The sequence below is a fragment of the Tachyglossus aculeatus genome, chromosome X1 (genome assembly GCF_015852505.1).
Source record: "Tachyglossus aculeatus isolate mTacAcu1 chromosome X1, mTacAcu1.pri, whole genome shotgun sequence".
NCBI lineage: Eukaryota > Metazoa > Chordata > Mammalia > Monotremata > Tachyglossidae > Tachyglossus > Tachyglossus aculeatus.
In genome coordinates this window covers 103,408,754-103,424,249 of record NC_052101.1, presented here as the reverse complement: position 1 = coordinate 103,424,249, position 15,496 = coordinate 103,408,754, and the positions used below count along the sequence as shown (strand labels likewise).

Sequence of the window (15,496 nt, the reverse complement as noted above, 5' to 3'; positions counted from 1 at the left end):
CTCCTCTCCTGTTCTCTCTCCCTCCCTCCGGGCTTGTATCTCCTCCTGCCTTCAGGATGTCTCTAATTGTATGTCCTCCCACCACCTCAAAGTCAGCATGTCCAAGACAGAGTTCTTTATCTTCCCTCCCAAACTTTCCCGTCATTGTGGCCAACACAACCATCCTTCCCATCTCACAAGCCCATAACCTTGGTGTCATCCTTGACTCTGCTCTCTCATTCACCCCACATATCCAACCCGTCACCAAATCCTGCCGATCTCACCTTCACAACATCGCCAACATCCACCCTTTCCTCACCATCCAAACCACTACCACGTTAGTACAATCACTCATCCTATCCCAACTGGATTACTGCATCAGCCTCCTTTCTGACCTCCCGACTTCCTTCCTCTCTGCACTCCAGTCCATACTTCAGGAAGACCTGATTGAATGTTTTTAAAGGCAATGTTAAGGTGTTTCTGTTTGATACAAAGGTGGATGGGTAACCACTGGAGGTTCTTGAGAAGAGGGGAGACATGGACTGAACTCTTATTAGAAAAATGACCTAGGCAGAAGAGTGAAGAATGAACTAGAGGGGGGAGATACAAGAGGCAGGGAAGTCAGCAAGGAGGCCAATGCGGTAATCTAGGCGGGATATGGTGAGTGCTTGAATCAACCATAGTTGCAGTTTGGATGGAGAGAAAAGGGTAGATTTTAGTGGTGTTATGAAGGTAGAACTGACAGGATTTAATGACATTGAATATGTGGGTTATGTGAAAGACATGATTCAAGAATAATGCCAAGGTTACATGCATATCATAATAATGATGATATTTGTTAAGTGCTTACTATGTGCCAGGCACTGTACTAAGCACTGGAGTAGATACAAGCAAATTGGGTTGGACACAGTCCCTATCCCCATTTTCCAGATGAGGTAACTGAGGCCCAGAGAAGTAAAGTGACTTATCCGAGGTCACACAGCAGACAAGTGGCAGAGCCGGGATTAGAACCCACGACTGACTCCCAGGACCAATGCTTATCTGGAGAAGCAGCATGGCTCAGTGGAAAGAGCCCGGGCTTGGGAGTCAGAGGCCATGGAGTCTAATTCTGGCTCCACCACTTGTCAGCTGTGTGACTTTGGGTAAGTCACTTCACTCAGTTACCGCATCTGTAAAATGGGGATTAAGACTGTGAGCCCCACATGGGATAACCTGATCACCTTGTATGCCCCCCAGCGCTTAGAACAGTGCTTCAAACATAGTAAGCACTTAAATGCCATCATTATTATTAATATTGTTATCATTATTATTCACTACACCAATATGAAATAGGGAGGATAGTGATACTGTCAACAGTGATGGGAAAGGCAGAGTTTGAGTGGGAAGATAAGGAGTTCTATTTTAAACATGTATAAAAGTTTGAGGGATCCATGGGACGTTCGAGTAGAGATATCCTGAAGGCAGGAGGAAATGTGAGACTGTAGAGAGAGGTGAGTACTGAAGATTTAGATAGGGGAATCATCTGCATAAAAATTGGAGTTGAAGCTGTGGGAGCAAATGAATTCTCCAAGGAAGTGGTTGTAGATGGAGAATAGAAGGGGGCCCAGGACTGAGCCTTACTTCCACAGTTGGAGGATGGGAGGCAGAGGAAGAGCCTACAAAAGAGATTGAGAAGGAGCAGCCAGAGAGAGGAGATGAGGAGAGGACAGTGTCTGTGAAGCCAAGGTTAGATAATGTTTCTAAGAGGAGATGTTAGTGAAAAAACATTAATCATATTGTTGCAGGAGGAAAAAAGAGTGCAGAGTTAAAACTATCGAAATCTCCCCTGTACCTTCACCATGTTCATTTGCACACCATACCTACTACCTTAGACCTGAGTGTCAATTTGGTAGCATAAGAACAAGCAATTAGAAAGAAATGTATTAATTGAGTTTCACTTAGTCCATATCTATTCAGGGGCAATCATTTTAGACTTGAGTGGCATTTTCTTAATGAAGAACCAGATAACGTTCATCAAATCAGTTGTTTAAACTGGCCAGATACATCATTTATCTAAGAGCAAATGTACCAACAAAAAATTGAATGGGGATTAAGCATTTCTGGACAGCATGTTAAATTAGGGGATAATCAAACCATCCTTGCCTTCTCCCTGACTTCTGATTGTCTATTAATGGGGTACATATGTACATGGTAAGAATAATGAAGGACTGAAAGCAAAACAGACTGCACTAATGAAGATAGAGGTTTTGGTTGCTATCCAACCTTGGCTTCACAGACTCCGTCCTCTCCTGTTTCTCCTCTTATCTCTCCGGTCATTCATTCTCTTTTGCAGGCTCCTCCTCCCCCTCCCATCCCCTTACTGTAGGGGTTCCTCAAGGTTCAGTTCTTGGTCCCCTTCTGTTCTCGATCTACACTCACTCCCTTGGTGACCTCATTCGCTCCCATGGCTTCAACTATCATCTCTACGCTGATGACACCCAAATCTACATCTCTGCCCCTGCTCTCTCTCCCTCCCTCCAGGCTCGCATCTCCTCCTGCCTTCAGGACATCTCCATCTGGATGTCTGCCTGCCGCCTAAAACTCAACATGTCCAAGACTGAACTCCTTGTCTTCCCTCCCAAACCCTGCCCTCTCTCTGACTTTCCCATCACTGTTGATGGCACTACCATCCTTCCCATCTCACAAGCCCACAACCTTGGTGTCATCCTCAACTCCGCTCTCTCGTTCACCCCTCACATCCAAGCCGTCACCAAAACCTGCCGGTCTCAGCTCCGCAACATTGCCAAGATCGACCCTTTTCTGTCCATCCAAACTGTTACCCTGCTCGTTCAAGCTCTCATCCTATCCCATCTGGACTACTGTATCAGCCTCCTCTCCGATCTCCCATCCTCTTGTCTCTCCCCACTTCAATCCATACTTCACCCCGCTGCCCAGATTGTCTTTGTGCAGAAATGCTCTGGGCATGTTACTCCCCTCCTCAAAAATCTCCAGTGGCTACCAATCAACCTGCGCATCAGGCAGGAACTCCTCACCCTCGGCTTCAAGGCTGTCCATCACCTCGCCCCCTCCTACCTCACCTCCCTTCTGCCCTATCTCTAATTTGTTTTAATGTCTGTCTCTACCCTCTAGAGAGTAAGGTCCTTGTGGACAGGGAATGTGGCTACCAACTCTACTATAGGGTTCTCTCCCAGGCACTTATTCCAGTGCTCAGGACTCAACAAATTCCATTGATTGAAATGACAACTGAGGAGATAAGGTGGGGAAATTGATGAAAAATCAACTGGGAAAGGCTTCCTAAAGGAGATATGATTTCAGAAGGGCTGTGAAGATGGGGAGAGCAGTGGTCTGCCGGACAGAAAGGAAGAGGAAGTTTGAGGCAGGAGGGAGGGAGCAAATGGAGCCGGAAAGACAAGAACGGGGCACAATGAGTAGGTTAGCTTGAAAGGAATTAAGAATGTGAGCTGGGAAAAGAGAATGGATACGCAGGAGGTGTTCAGACCTGATAATTCTTCAGGCTATCAATTCCAAATATGCAATGGCTGTGTTGAACCCTGAATTTCGTACCTTAAGACAGAAAGGGTTTCTCGACATAGGTCTACATGGTATAAAGTGAAGGGGACAGCTGGTAATTATTTGGTGAGTTTGGATTACAGAATTAACCAGTTGTATTTATTAAGAGCTTATTGTGTACAGGGCACTGTAGTAAGTGCTTAGGAGAGTACAATACATTCTACAGGGACCAGACCAAACTGATTAGAGTCCCAAAATATTATTTGTCCTAAGTGCTACATTTTGTTGCCTAAAGGCCAGAATCACCAGATAATTGCCCCCCTTCTACTTGGTGAAGTAACCAGCACCTAAACCACATAGAGATTAAAAAGACTATTTTGGTGTACATAGATTAAGATGCAATCTCATATCACTGTATTCTAAAAACCTCCCTGTGATGATTACTTTTTAAAATTTGAAACATTTGTTAAGGACGATCTAACTTGAGAAGTGTAATCAACAGTCAACATTTGATATTCCATTAAAGTAACACATAATTATGGCACATTTTTACTTTATTTTAATAGCACTTCTTGCAACTCATTAAAAATGTATTGCCTGACATATTTCAGAACAAAAATATGCTTAATAATGCCTCATTTAATTTGAACTTCTCATCTAGAAGGAACATTTTCAATAAAAGTGCTTAAAGTGGTCAATCAAGGGCTTTTTTTAAGATATCCAATTAGCAGTTTTCAAGCCATCACTAATCTAAAATAAGCCTTCTCTTTGCTTAATGTGCATGCAGAAAAGTTGTGAACCAGTAATTACACTGGAAGTTATTCAAACTGTACTTTCTGACCCCTCTCTCTATAGGAGAGGTAACAATCCAGGCATCCATGGGAACTCACACCACTTGAGCTGCAAAGTACACAATGTCCAGTTTGGGGAAGAGGCTTCAGACAAATTACTGAGATATTTTCATCATCATCATCATCAATCGTATTTATTGAGTGCTTACTATGTGCAGAGCACTGTACTAAGCGCTTGGGAAGTACAAATTGGCAACAATTTTCAGCCTGGGAGGGGAGGGGGCAGTGGTCAATGGAAGATTTTTGGCAGCAAGTCTTCTTTCCTATGGGACTTCCCCTGCTTACCAATGGAAGAATTGTTCCTTTTAGCAGGCTGGGCTTTACTCTACCTGCAAGTCTGTGGGCCAAAAAAGAAATAAAAAAGTGGTATTTACTGAGCCCTTACTATATACAGAGTCCTGTAATAATAATAATAATGGTATTTGTTAAGTGCTTACTATGTGCCAAGCACGGTTCTAAGCACTGGGGTAGATGCAAGGTAATCAGGTTGTCCCACGTGGGGCTCACAGTCTTAATCCCCATTTTCCAGATGAGGCAACTGAGGCACAGAGAAGTGACTTGCCTAAAGTCACACAACTGACAAGTGGAGTCAGGATTAGAACCCACAACCTCTGGTTCCGAAGCCTGGGCTCTTTCCACTGAGCCATGCTCCTTCTCGACTGACCACTTGGGAGAGTATGTGTACAACAGAATTAGCAGATGTTCCCTGCCTATAGCAAGCTTACATCTGCTCAAAAAAATAAATAAATAAAAGAGTTACAATTTCCCCTATATCTTTTTGCAGAAACAGTGGGCAGTGTTTTTCTTTAAATTTCTACTTTCTGTCACAAGCACCTGATTGATACCAACCAGGACCTTCCTGGGCCAGGGAAGCCTCAGTGACACAGAGTTCAAACCACACCTCTGAGCACCAAAGTTAAAGTGGGAAGTTGTTTTTTTTTAAAAAAAACAAAAACTTAGCTTTACCAACATGCAAGGGAGTGACATGTATACACTCACTCCAAAAGTCCAATACCAGTCTGTGGTCAAAGGAGCCCAGTCTGCCAATGTTTATTCCTTCTACCTGCTGCTGCTTAGGAGTGCTACTCTCAACAGGCCTCCTTCTTGCTTCTCTGCATGCTTCTGCCTCAGTACTGCTTCTACGTACCCCTCAGATCAACTGCCTTTTATCTGCCGTAGGCATGGCAGCTGTGCCTCTACATGGTTGTCATTCACTGGTTCAGGCCCATTACTGGGTAGTAATAATAATAATGATGATGGTATTTGTTAAGCACTTACTGTGTGCCAAGCACTGTTCTAAGTGCTGGCGTGGAGACAAAGTAATCAGGTTATCCCACGTGGGGCTCACAGTCCCAATCCCCATTTTACAGATGAGGGAACAGAGGCACAGAGAAGTTAAGTGACTTGCCCAAGATCACACAGCTGACCAGTGGTGGAGCCGGGATTGGAACCCATGACCTCTGACTCCCAAGCCTGTGCTCTTTCCACTGAGCCACGCTGCTTCAGCGAGAGAAAGCCGGGCCTCCCTCCATGCCCCGTCCCCCACAGGCCGGCAATCACCCGTCTCAGGTCGAGCCCCTCAGTGCCTTTGCAAAGTCTCTCCCTTGGTGTAGTTTGTGGGATCACAAACAGTCACTAATAAGGCAGCTTTGTTGTGGGCTCACCACACCTTCAGTTTCATTGTGAACATGGCAATTAGGATTATTTACCTTAAATAACTAAAGTACTCATATTTATAAAGGTGTTTTTAGTGGGGGGGAGTTTTGACCACCATGTCAGATCTTTACCATGTCAGAGACCTGTTGTTAAAAGAGATATAAGGAAAAAGGAGGAGGTTGAGGTTGAAGTTCATACCAAACTGCAGACCAGAGATGTAGTTGCAATCAATTATAGGTGAAACTTCCTTTTAACAAGTATGACCCCTAGTGAGAATCTCATTATAAAGTGATTGTAATACACAACTATGTGATTATCTTTGGCTATAACGAGGACTCAATATAACAAGGGTTTGGGGGGATTTTGCAAACTCTCATTTTATTGGGTATCAGTATTGAGGAAACTCTATTATAATGCTTATCGGAGATCCCAATTCAGGTTTACAGGCAAAGGAGATGTATAGTGTGCCTTAAATTAACTTCAGATACAGGTAATTTCTTAGGATCAGAAAAATTTCCCCACCAATAGATGAGTGTTTCTGATGTTATAATTACAACTTAAAGAGACAGAATACAGCATCAGCCTCCTCTCTGATCTCCCATCCTCCTGTCTCTCCCCACTTCAGTCTATACTTCACGCTGCTGCCTAGATCACTGTTGTGCAGAAACGCTCTGGGCATGTTACTCCCCTCCTCAAAAATCTCCAGTGGCTACCAGTCAACCTATGCATCAGGCAAAAACTCCTCACTCTCGGCTTCAAGGCTCTACATCACCTCGCCCCCTCCTACCTCACCTCCCTTCTTTCCTTCTACAGCCCAGCCCACACCCTCCGCTCCTCTGCCGCTTACCTCCTCACTGTGCCTCATTCTCGCCTGTCGACCCCCGGCCCACGTCCTCCCCCTGGCCTGGAATGCCCTCCCTCCGCACATCTGCCAAGCTAGCTCTCTTCCTCCCTTCAAAGCCCTACTGAGAGCTCACCTCCTCCAGGAGGCCTTCCCAGACTGAGCCCCCTTTTTCCTCTCCTCCTCCCCATCCCCCCCACCCTACCGCCTTCCCCTCCCCACAGCACCTGTATATATGTTTGTACAAATTTATTACTCTATTTTACTTGTATATATTTACTATTCTATTTATTTTATTTTGTTAATATGGTTTTTTTTTGTTTGTCTCCCCCTTCTAGACTGTGAGCCCGTTGTTGGGTAGGGACCATCTCTATATGTTGCCAACTTGTACTTCCCAAGCGCTTAGTACAGTGCTCTGCACACAGTAAGTGCTCAATAAATACGATTGAATGAATGAATGAAAGGTAGAGTACAGGTCTGGCATTTGGAAGGAACTGAGTTCTAATCACAGCTCTGCCACTTGTCTGCTGTGTGAACTTGGACAAGTCACTTAACTTCTCTGTGCCTCAACTCCCTCGTCTGGAAAATGGGGATTAAGACTCTGAGCCCCTTGTGGGACAGGGACTGTGTCTAACCCAATTGTCTTGTATCTACCCCAGCACTTAGTACAGTGTCTGACACATAGTAAATGCTTAACAAATACCACAGTTATTATTATTATTTTCTATTATTTGCCTAATGGTGATACCTTTCAGAAAAGGTAAAAAGTAAGATTTAAAATATTTCTTTCAAACTTGCACTGAAACCAAGAAAAATACTTTTGTTGTCAAGTGGAGGGGCAATTTTAACATTAAATGGCATCTTTGTGTGTTTTAGCATTTTAGACTCATAGGACACATTTGATGGTGAAAATTGCATCTAAATCTTTTGAGCTCTGCCTGTAAACCTGAGCCTGCTCTCCAGAGGCTTTCTGTGCTTGAGATCATAGTAGGATCCGAATGCAGCAGTTACCATGATAATCAGTTGATAGAACTGAAGCTAACCTTAGCAACAAACCTATACGAGCTAACGGTGTGTAATTTAAGTAAAAATCCAGTGGATTTGTGCAAATGGTGAAGGCAAGTGTTATGAATTGACCCATAAAAATGTGTTTTCAATTGAATTCACCTCGGCAGTTGAAAAGACTACATTCTTTTGCAACTGAAAACAATATTAAAAGAATAATAACACGCTGCCTTGTAAAATATTTATTTCTGGTTTTTTTTCTCTTTCAGAATTAACGTTTTAGAAGATGGAAGCCTCCGAATTGCCAATGTGACAAAATTAGATGCAGGAAGTTACACCTGCATAGCAACAAACCATTTTGGGACAGCTAGCAGTACGGGAAATTTGATGGTAAAAGGTAATTACAATCCTTAAAATTTGTTACTAATCCACTGGTCCCTGTATCTAGTACTTTATCCTGTAATGTGTACCATAGTCTGTGGATGCAACTAAAATCAAAGATATTCTGATGAATAATCAAGCATGTCATGCTTAGAAATTGTTTTAGTAAAAGTTGGTGATGAATAATCTTGATAAAGACTCATCTGGTACAGTTTGGGGCAGAGGTAGCATTGCACCTAATAATATAATTTTCCTTTTAGTTAAATTTCTGTCTTTTCCTTGGAGAGCTGATGTTCATACATGGGGAATTTCCTGTAAGCAAATTGGAAAAGCCAAAAGTCAAATAATGGCCAGCATGAATGTGTACAAGTAGGATGGAATCCAGTGCTCTTCTCCTTCCCCTTCAGGAAAGACAGGGAGTTTAAGAAACTTATTCTGATGCGGTCTACCCAGTTTGTTTTCCTGTGGAAAGTGGACAGTGGGGAGGTTGGGAGAAGGGGGATCACTTTCACTACCTTGCAGAAGCAGAGCAGAACAGAGCAGGCCTCTGCTGGCCCACTCTTCCCATGCATGGCTTCTGGCGTGTGTATTCCAAAGGGGCAGGATAGAGTGCAGCTTAGGACATTTACAGGTCTATGTTTTGGGGTACATGTTCTTGGCTCCCACCTTGGCTTTCCTCACACACAAAGCTCGTGTGCATAAGGAAGACCCTCTTGCGAGCAGCCAAGGGCAGCCAGCAGATTCTCCCCTTCCCCCAAGTATAAGCGTGGGCAAATGAGTGCCTCTGGGCTGGGGGAATGGAAGAAGAACCCTCCCACTGGGGTGAGAGAATCAAGCCCACTAAGTGTACCAAATGACGGATACATTGAAAAATGTATGTTTCTTCTGATTAATTATTCTCAGCAACAGAGATGGATTATTGTTGTAGTAAAGTGTTTCTTACCATATACTAAATAGACATGAGATTCTAATGCTGCCCCCCTGTTGATTTGTAATAATCCTGCCCTTTCCATTTCCATTGGCGTAGCTTTGGGTAGACACTGGTCCGTGACAGTTTTACGCTGCCATATTCAGATCGCTTAGCCTATGAGCTTTATATTTAAGTGGCCTAGTGTGAGAGTGGATCCTTTCTGAGATCTTTTTGGAAATAGTGTATGATGTGGATTTACCAGGTTTGGGAAACTATTCCAGCCCCTGCCTGATTCGATTACTATATGGGTCCAGGGAATTCCTTTATTTTCTGTTTCATGTACATTCACATTTTAACTCAATGGAGACCTTTCCAATTCTGTTTCCTAGAGGATGCTTTACAAGGTTTTCCTGGTTCTGTGCATGGTACAACAGATGTATAATGTAACTTTCTGACACATTTGTAACCCCCTCTGTAAAAGTAGGCCAGTGAAACCCTATAAAGTGTTTTTCTTTCTCTCCAAAAAAGTATCCTTGTGTTGATTTCATTTAAAGAGCAAGTCTAAAGGAGTCTTTATTAGATATTTGAAGTTAATTGCAGGTAACAGAATCATTTCCTGTTTAGATAGACTTTTCCCATGAACATATTAGCCTACATAGACACAAAATCAAAGTTTAAATTTATAGGAAAATCTTTACTTGAGCTGCCTTTTGCTATGTTAAACCATTCATCCTTCTAGCAGAAAAACAGTTTATAAGAGTATATGTGTCATAAGACGTTTCCAAAAATAGAATTGCAACTACGCATCTTAATTCATGTGTTCAGTAAAATGATTTTTTTCTAGCTAAGAAAATTCTAGGTGGGAGACTTCAAAGAAAATACATTGCTCTTTTGATTAAAAATATATATGAAAATTTGACCTGATTAGAACAATACATTAAGAACTCTGATTCAAAATGTTATTAAAATATATCATGGTCCCCCATCACAGTACGAACCACAGATATCTAGCAAAGAAACATGTTAGGCTCAGAAACTTCTAATCTAGATGATAAAAAGAAAAACACACACACAAAAAACCACGATACGTTCCAAACATTTGCACATGCATATACACACACATGAATTAAGGATCAAAAAAGGGTAGTTTTTTTTTTAATGAATAAATGTCAAGGATTTCGGTACTCTTCTCCTGTTGGAAGTCTCTTTTTCATATTCTAGAGAGTTTGCCAAGAGGAACGCCTTTCAGCCCCCATTACTACTTCTATAAGCATTGTTCAGCCACACGGCTTGGCAGAACATATGTAAGAATAACTTGAGAAAAGTTATTAAGTTAAAGTTAAGTTAAAAGTTAAAAGTTGAATTAAGGATCAAAAAAAGGTAGTTTTTTTTAATGAATAAATGTCAAGTATTTCGGTACTCTTATCCTGTTGGAAGTCTCTGTTTCATATTCTAGAGAGTTTGCCAAGAGGAATGCCTTTCAGCCTCCATTACTACTTCTATAAGCATTGTTCAGCCACACGGCTTGGCAGAACATATGTACGAAAAAGTTGAGAAAAGTGTAGCATTTTGGAGATCAGAGAAGTATAAGTAGCATCCATCATCGCCAGGTATGGCTGAAACATTATGGGTGCAGTTAGGGATGCCAATTTGACATTTTGAATGCAGAATTGAAAAGGGAGGACCAAAACAGCGCAAAAAAACCCAAAAACTGTGAGGGCAAATGCTCTGCTCCCATTGAGCTGACACCTATGGTTGCAGTAGGGCCTGCCCTCAGTCAAAAATTAGAATCACTCACTGCTTTTCAAAGCACATATTTTACAGGCCATTTAGTGTAGGTTTTCATAAGGGCTAATTGGGAAAATGTACCATATATCAAAAAGTCTCTTTGTTAAATGAGTGTCTTTCCATGAAGCAAATCTTGCCTCACTTATTGATGGTAGATTTCTTTGGGGCTGTGTGTGAGGGTGGAGTGTTTACAGGTGAGCTTGTGTGTGAGGATGGAGTGTGTGCATGTGAACTCGTGTGGGTGGACTGGGTTGTGTCTCTGTGAGTGATGGGTTTGATTTATGCAGGCAAGATAGAAATAGATTTTTTAGGTTAAAGAAAATCTGCCTAGGCTCAACTTTTTTCTCAAGCTATTTGCGGGCTGAATTGAACTCACAAATGCACATTATATTTTTGTTCTGTTTGGCAAATGATGCTAAGTTAGAATCCCATTTTTCCACAAAGAAAAGCTAATTCCTCTTTTGTTATTTGAAGTGAAAAAGTGTCTTATCTGATCAGTATAGTCACATAAGTTAATAATTCTGTTACTTTGTGATAAGGTCATGAGAGATTTTAAAGAGCATTTATCTTTAAATGTTCTGCTTTAAGTCCCATTAACATTAATGGAAATTGCATATGTGCATTTGAGTAGAGAATTTACCTGTAGATTTAGGATAAGAACATTAACAGTAAACTGAGAAACACCATTTAAAGTCTATTCCCTTAAAAAGTAGAAAGTAGAAAAAAATCCATCCTGAACCGTAAATGAACTGTGCAAAGTATTGTATTGTACATTGACATCTTTGCATTTCTCTGCCTTTAGGAAAATGCAATGGTTTATTTAGAAATATGACTGAATGCAATGCTCTCATTCAACATTATAATCTACAAAAGGACTCATTTATCAGATGAGGTGTTCTGTGACTTTAAGTTAGGATTGTATTATTTTTGATCTCATCACATGTCATTTATTTTAAAACTATGAAGGTCATACTTCAGAAAACACCTTTTCTAACCTTTTTGTATTCTTGCATTAAGAACATTTTTTTCTCTACCCCCTTCATTTTTGGGACAGAACGCAGACATGTCAAAAATAGTGGCAGCAAGTAGGGGAAAGGAGGGACCATCTCTGTTATTACCATGTAGAAAAGGTTAAAAATAAATCACTGGCAAGCAAACAGAAAGTGAATAAATATTCATATATGCTTAAGTAGACTTCCAAAAATATAATATTCTGACAGGTGCCCATAGGGCTGTTTATCCATATGCCATTGTCAGAATCTCTGAATTTTACTGGGGTTTTTTCAAACCAATTACAATTTATTTGGGGTTTTGTTCACTGGTTAATTTTAAATATAGGGAATTTTCAACTTAGAGCCTCAGATGCTAACTTTGAATGCAACATGTGACATTTAAAGAAAGAGGTGCTTGATCTATAGGAAGAGAGATCTATTAGACATTACGAGGGACTGTGTCAAAAACAATTTGCATTTACAAGGGGAATCTAAATATTGATTTCTGTTTCCTCCCCTTCCTTGAGGCCAAGTATGCGTGACACAAAAAAATCTTATTCCTACAGTTTCCAAATATCAAGAAGTATGAATACCAGGCTTATTGAATAGCAGCTAGTTGGTATTTTATATACTCACCCCCCAAAATTTGGTATTTCTAGTTTGGACTTTGAAGATACAACTTATGCTTTTTACCCCAGTTGCTTATCACATCTAGAATATAAAGGGAAAGATTTGAAGGTAGGATAGGGAACCATCTAAAATGGCATAGCAGAAGCAGTGTTGCCTAGTGGAGAGAGCACGGACCTGGAGATCAAGGGATCTGGGTTCTAATCCTGCTCTGCTACTTAACTGCTGTGGGATCTTTGGCAAGTCACTCAACTTCTCTGTGCCTCAGTTCCTTCATCTGCAAAATGGGGACTCAATACCTGTTCTATTTCCTACTTAGATTGTGAGCCCCACATGGGACCTGATTATCTTCTATCATTTCATTCATTCATTCGATCGTATTTATTGAGTGCTTACTGTGTGCAGATCATCATCATCATCATCATCATCATCATCATCGTCAATCGTATTTATTGAGCGCTTACTATGTGCAGAGCACTGTACTAAGCGCTTGGGAAGTACAAATTGGCAACATATAGAGACAGTCCCTACCCAACAGTGGGCTCACAGTCTAAAAGGGGGAGACAGAGAACAAAACCAAACATACTAACAAAATAAAATAAATAGATAAATAGAATAGATACATACAAATAAAATAAATAAATAATAATTAGTTAATTAATTAATAATTAATAAATAAATAATAACAATACAGATCACTGTACTAAGCGCTTATGAAGTACAAGTTGGCAACATAACCCCATTGCTACCCCAGTGCTTAGTACTTCGCACTTAACAAATACCACAGTTATACTTAAGTCCACTTAGAAAGTCATAGAGAATAGTAGGCCATAGTTAGTGGCACAGAAAGCCATTTCTGGAGCACTCACTTCTGTAGCCTCACTAACCCTCAGGGCTCTGTGCCTCAGGAGTCCCCACAAGGTCTCGTAGTATCTAAGGCCAGTCCAGATGGTATAAAGGATCCTGAAGTTTCTTAAGAAAACTCACGTAGGGACACTTGGAGACTCAGTTTTGGTTTCCCCCATGAACTTCCTCAGTCCAGCTCCCAACTTTCCATTTCAGTTTTGTGATGTTCCACTTTCAGCGTAACAATACGTGGTACTACTGTGGCCACCATTTTAATTTGAAGGGTCATCTTCTACCACCTCATAGTACTCAGGGTCAGCCCCTCAGTGGGACTCATGAATTAAAAGTTTCTGAGAGAAGCAGCGTGGCTTAGTGGCAACAATATGGGCTTGGGAGTCAGAGGTCGTGGGTTCTAATCCCGGCTCAGCCACTTATCGGCTGTGTGACTTTGGACAAGTCACTTAACTTCTCTGGGCCTCAGTTACCTCATCTGGAAAATGGGGATTAAGACCGTGAGCCCCACTTGGGACAACCTGATTACCTTGTATCTGCCCCAGTGCTTAGAACAGTGCTTGGCACATCGTAAGCACTTAACAAATACCATCATTATTATTATTATTATTATTATTACCTATGTTATAGAAAGTTTCCTGATTAAACAATCAGTTGCATTTATGGAGCACTTACTGTTACTTACTAACTTGGGTTAGTACAATGTAACACTATAACAGGCACATTCCCTGCCCACAGTGAGCTTACAGTGTAGAGGGAGAGACAGATATTAATTTAGATAAATTACAGATAAATTTGTAAGTTCTGTGGGGCTGGGATGGGGGATGAATAAAGGGAACAAGTCAGGGGGATGCAGAAGTGAGTGGAAGAAAAGGAAAAGAGGGCTTAGTCAGGGAAGGCCTCTTGAAGATGTGCCTTCAGTAAGGCTTTGAATGAGAGGAGAATAATTGCCAGAGGCAGGAGGTGGACGAGAGTCGGTGGCACGATAGACGAGATCGAGGTACAGTGAGAAGGTTGGCATTAGATGAGCGAAGTGTGCAGGCTGAAATGTAGTAGGAGACTAGTGAGGCATGGTAGGAAGGGCAAGGTGATTCGGTGTTTTAAAACTGATGGGAAGGAGTTTCTGTTTGATGCGGAGACGGATGAGCAAACACCGGAGGTTCTTGAGAAGTGGGGAAACATGGACTGAATGTTTTTATAGAAAAGCGATTCGGGCCGCAGAACGAAGTGTGGACTGGAGTCGGGAGGGACAGGAGGCAGGGAGGTCAGCAAGGAGGCTGATACAGTAATCAAGGTGAGATAGGATAAGTGCTTGGATTAATGTGGTAGCAGTTTGGATGGAGGGGAAAGGGTGGATTTTCGTGATGTTCTGAAGGTTGAACCCACAGGATTTAGTGATAGATTGAATATGGGGGTTGGATGAGAGAGAATAGGGAAGGATAATGCCGAGGTTATGGGCTTGTGAGACAAGAAGGATGGTGGTGCTGTCTACAGTGATGGAAAAGTCAGGGGAAAGTCAGAGATTGGGTGGGAAGATAAGGGGTTCTGTTTTTGACATGCCAAGTTTTGCTGTGATGTCAGGATATCCAAGTAGAGATGTCTTGAAGGCAGGAGGAAATGTGAGACTGCAGAGATGGAGAGGTATAAGGGCTGGAGATGTAGACTTGGGAATCATCTGCATAGAGGTGATAGTTGAAGTAGTTGAAGTCTTGGGAGCAAATGAGTTCTCCAAGGGATTGGTGTAGATGAACAATAGAAGGAGACCCAGAACTGAACCCTGAGGGACACCCACAGTTACGGGTGGGAGTCAGAGGCGGAGCCCATGAAAGAGACCCAGAATGAGCCACCAGAGAGATAGGAGGAGAACCAGGAGAGGACAGTGTCAGGGAAGCCGAGGTTGGATAATGTTTCCAGGAGAAGGGGGTGGTTGACAGTGTCGAAGGCAGCTGCTAGGTCAAAGAAGATTGGGATGGAGTAGAGGCCGTTGGATTTGGCAAGAAGGAGATCATTTGTGATCTCTGAGAGGGCGGTTTCTGTGGAGTGAAGGGGATAGAAGCCAGATTGGAGTGGAGTCAAGGAGAGAATTGGAGGAGAAGAA

At 42.0% G+C, this 15,496-nt stretch overlaps 1 protein-coding gene across 1 annotated transcript in view; it reads left to right on the top strand.

Moving 5' to 3' along the window:
- CNTN4 (contactin 4) overlaps nucleotides 1-15,496 on the top strand; it is a 910,670-nt gene that overhangs the window by 800,707 nt on the left and 94,467 nt on the right. The window contains exon 13 of the mRNA XM_038772663.1: nucleotides 8,112-8,239. Coding sequence (XP_038628591.1) covers nucleotides 8,112-8,239 — 128 coding nt within the window. The remainder of the gene's footprint in view (nucleotides 1-8,111; nucleotides 8,240-15,496) is intronic.